This window comes from Pinus tabuliformis, chromosome 5_2 (assembly GCF_031772625.1).
Source record: "Pinus tabuliformis cultivar Carrire ecotype Pingquan chromosome 5_2, CPIR1, whole genome shotgun sequence".
Lineage (NCBI taxonomy): Eukaryota > Viridiplantae > Streptophyta > Pinopsida > Pinales > Pinaceae > Pinus > Pinus tabuliformis.
Genome location: NC_142306.1, coordinates 85,712,731 through 85,716,531, shown reverse-complemented (window position 1 = coordinate 85,716,531; position 3,801 = coordinate 85,712,731). Strand labels below are relative to the sequence as shown.

General features: G+C 47.7%; 1 protein-coding gene across 1 annotated transcript; it reads right to left on the bottom strand.

The window, feature by feature from the left end:
• Nucleotides 1-752: 752 nt before the first annotated feature.
• LOC149157666 (uncharacterized) lies at nt 753-3,241 on the bottom strand. The gene is made up of 3 exons (XM_089433754.1): nt 2,771-3,241; nt 1,838-2,542; nt 753-1,142 (listed from the first exon to the last, which is right to left on the bottom strand). Exons 1-3 carry the CDS (start codon nt 3,239-3,241, stop codon nt 753-755), a joined length of 1,566 nt encoding a protein of 521 aa, XP_089289880.1.
• Nucleotides 3,242-3,801: the final 560 nt, after the last annotated feature.

Genomic DNA, 3,801 nt, shown 5'->3' with positions numbered 1-3,801 from the left:
AAGTAATGGTGTTCTTGATAGCGGTCCACAAATCTTGTATCCACCTGCATCGCAAGAATAGATGTTCTGTGGATTCGGATGCTTCTTTGCATATCGCGCACCAGGATGGTCCATGGAAAGCTCTGTGCGATAGGTTCTCTCCAGTGGGCACCTTGTTCCTTAGGACACACCAGAAGAAAAGTTTGGATCGCGGTGATGCAGTGAGCTTCCAGATGCTGTGCTACCAGTTCATAATGACCTCTGGCTTTTTGTGACTGATAAGAAGGGCGTATCCAGCCTTTGGTGTGTAATAACCGTTCTCAGACTGGTTCCAAATTAGTTCATCCGACCCCTCAATGATTCTGATGTGGGATTCCATCAGGTCCTCCCTGTAAGTCTGTCATGCCTGATGCCATCTAGGAGGGAGATTTAATTGATGAGCAGTCCTCCAGGCCTGATGAAAAATATCAGAGGTTTCTCTGTCTGCAATCTGGGCAATCACTTTGATATTGCGAGCAAGTAAGTGTTCAACCAAGTCATGTGGCAGAGTGTGCCTGCCACCACTGCCAACCCATGGGTCGATGCCAATCCTAGCCAAGGTCCCGTCTCTGATTTTCTAGACCAAGTTGTCTCTGATCATAGGCATTGAGTGTAGTAGTGCTTTCCATATAGATGATATACCTGTTCTGTTCCAATTAGGGAGTCTGATCCAATCCAGGGTGCCAAGGGGCCATATATATTTGTGGTAAGAGAGTCGGGTCCATAAATTCTGGCTAGTTATCAATGCCTAGCTCATTTTTGTTGCCAATGCTTGTGCGAACAGAGGAAGGTCTTTTAATCGCCATCCCCCCCACTTCTTTGGGAGTGCGATCTTCTGCCAACCGATCCAGGCAAATATACGTTTGTCTTGGTTTCCTGCCCATAGATATCTGTTGCATATTTGCTGGAGGTGTGCCAGAGTGTGTCTTGGAATCCATGCTAGAGCCATCTAGAAAACCGGTGTTGCTTCCAGTACTTATTTGATGAGGATTAATCGGCCTGCCCTTGAGAGGTATCTGTGGCTCCAGGAGGAGAGCCTTTTTTCCAATTTTGATACCAACCAAGTCCAATCTGCAATCTTCTGGCAAGTGGGCTTTAACCAGAAACCCAGATACTTTAGACCCCTGTCCAATGGGTGAATGATGTAGGGGAAAGCCTGCTGAGTAGTTTGAGATTCATTGACTGAGGTACGGGCCAGCAATATGGTAGATTTCTCTCTGTTTGCCTGCATACCCGTGGCCTGTGAAAAGAGCTGAAGAATGTGAGAAAAAGTCAGTGAGTCTCTGATGCTACCATCCAATAGGATGAGTACATCATCCACGAACAGCAGGTGTGTGAGGAAACATTCTTCCGTGATCTTGAGGCCTTTTAGGGATCCTTCCCTTGTAGCAGAGATGATTAAGCGACTCAGTCCTTCCATGACCAATAGAAATAGAAGAGGTGATAGGGGACAGCCCTGCCGAAGCCCCCTCTCAGAGTGAAAGAAATGGGAGGCTAATCCATTGATCAGGATGTTGAACGTAGGTGTGGTGATACAGGCCATGATCCAGTTTATGAAAGGTAGAGGGAAGCCCAGATGAATAAGGAGCATCTTTATGTATAGCCAGCTGACACGGTCGAAGGCTTTTGATAGATCGATTTTCAAGAGAGTGCACTTGAGATGCTTAGACCAGATGGAATGTAGGGCTTCCTGGGAGGATCCAATGGCTTCATGAATCTGTCTATCCTCAAGGAAAGCAAATTGCTGGGGAGCTATGTGAGTTGAAAGGATAGGTTTAAGCCGGATTGCAATTATCTTAGATATAATCTTGTAGAGTACATTGCAGAGAGAGATGGGGCGGAAATCATCAAATGAAGATGGGGAGTCAAACTTGGGAATGAGAGCAATGAATGTAGAGTTTATAGCATGATATAAACACCCAGATGATCTGCTTTCCTCTATCACACTGAGCAGGTCCTGTCCCAGCAGGTCAAAGAAGGCTAAGTAGAATTCGATGGTCCAACCGTCAGGGCCGGGGATCTCGTCCTTCTTGAACCACTTGAGAGTGCTTTCCAGTTCCTCCATTGTGACCGAGGCCATGAGATCAGCCGAGTCATCCTCGTTTACAAATCTTGGGAAATGTGAGGCCACATCAATGATCTCTGCCAAGTTTGTGCCAGGAGGGCATCTGTACAAGCTTCTGAAATGTGATGTACCCAGCTGGGAAAGTTTATTGAAAGTGTCTGCAAGGCCCCCTTCCGGTAGGGGCAGATTCCAGATAGTGTTTGCCACTTTCCTTCCCTTAGCGTAGTTGTGGAAAAATCTTGAGTTTTCGTCCCCAGCTTTCAGCCAAATAGCTCTGTTGCGTAATCTGAGGGATTCCTCCCTCTGTCTAAGCAAATTTGACCTCTGATTTTCCAGCTCAATCAGCCGAGTCTTGTCCACGCCCGAGGTGAATCCTAGGTTTCGCTCATCTAGAAGGGTTCTCAACTCTTCTTCAACTGATGTGAGTTGGGCAGTTTCCTTTATGTTCTTCTCCTTGGCCTAATTTATGACAATACGCTTTAGCTCCGAGAGGTTTTTACAAAAACCCTTTGTCAATGAAGCTTTTCTGTTTATGGGATGGGCCTTCCAGTAATCAGAGACCAATTTCATGAAATCTTGGTCTTGGAGCTAGTTATGGTTGAAATTGAAAGGGGCTTTTGGCTGATGGTGAGGCCCTAGGATTTCCAGAAAAATGGGGGAGTGATCTGACAATCCCCGAGATCTAACCCATTGTGTATAGTGGTGTATATGCTGAATCAGGGGTCCTTTAAGTAGGAATCTGTCCAGTCTTCGAGCCAAAGCTGCATCTCCCACCCTTCTGTTCCTCCACGTAGGCATAGGCTTCTGCATGGGGATATCAACAAAGTCTGTCTGATCTAGGATATTTCTCATGTAATCTGTAATGAAATCCACTTGTGCCATGGAACCCCAAGATTCACGGAAGCCCAGAGAAAAATTAAGGTCTCCCCCCAGGATGGTATGGTCCGCTGCCAATAAGGTAAGATTAAGAAGGTGCCTCCAAAATGGCTCCCTGAGGTGGCATGGGCCATAAACATTTACAATACGGAATGCTTGCCCAAGATCTGCAACAAAAATGTCCAGTCCCATGAATCCTTGTCCACCCCAGGATGAATCGATCCTGATTGACCTAGGGTTGTATCCGAGCGCCAGTCCCCCCGATCGACCCGAGGCATCCATGGCCAAGAACTTCCATCTTGGTGCCAATGTGTGTAAGCAATGAGAGATGTCCTCTGCCGAGCCCAGAGTCTCTTGGAGGAGGATAATGTCAGGTTTCTCAATCTCAAAGAGTCTCTGGATGGCTAGTTTTTTTGGGGCACTAGCCAAGCCCCTGCAATTGAATGATAAGCACTTCATGGAGGACCGCCCCGGGGGGTTACGAATGCTCTAAGGACCCCATCAATTGTGGACTGCCGACCAGATGCGACCTCCGCACCGGCCCTCCCGATGGCTTTGGAGAGATCAAATTTTCTACCTCTGGATGTCAGAGGTCCCATTCTCAGAGGGACAATGCCCAGGCCTCCCTGAGAGCCCGGAAGCTGATTACGAGGGCGAAGAGAATAAGGGTGGGAGGAAGTCTGGGAGGAGGATGACAGCGAGGAAGAGGAGGAGAAGGGTGGCATGGATGGTGGAGCAGTAGAGGCACACAGAGGAGGAGTCGAGAGAGGGCAATGAGCCATAGTGTAAGGTGCAGATGATGTAACGAATGCAGATGAGCTACCAAGAGATAAGGAGGAAGG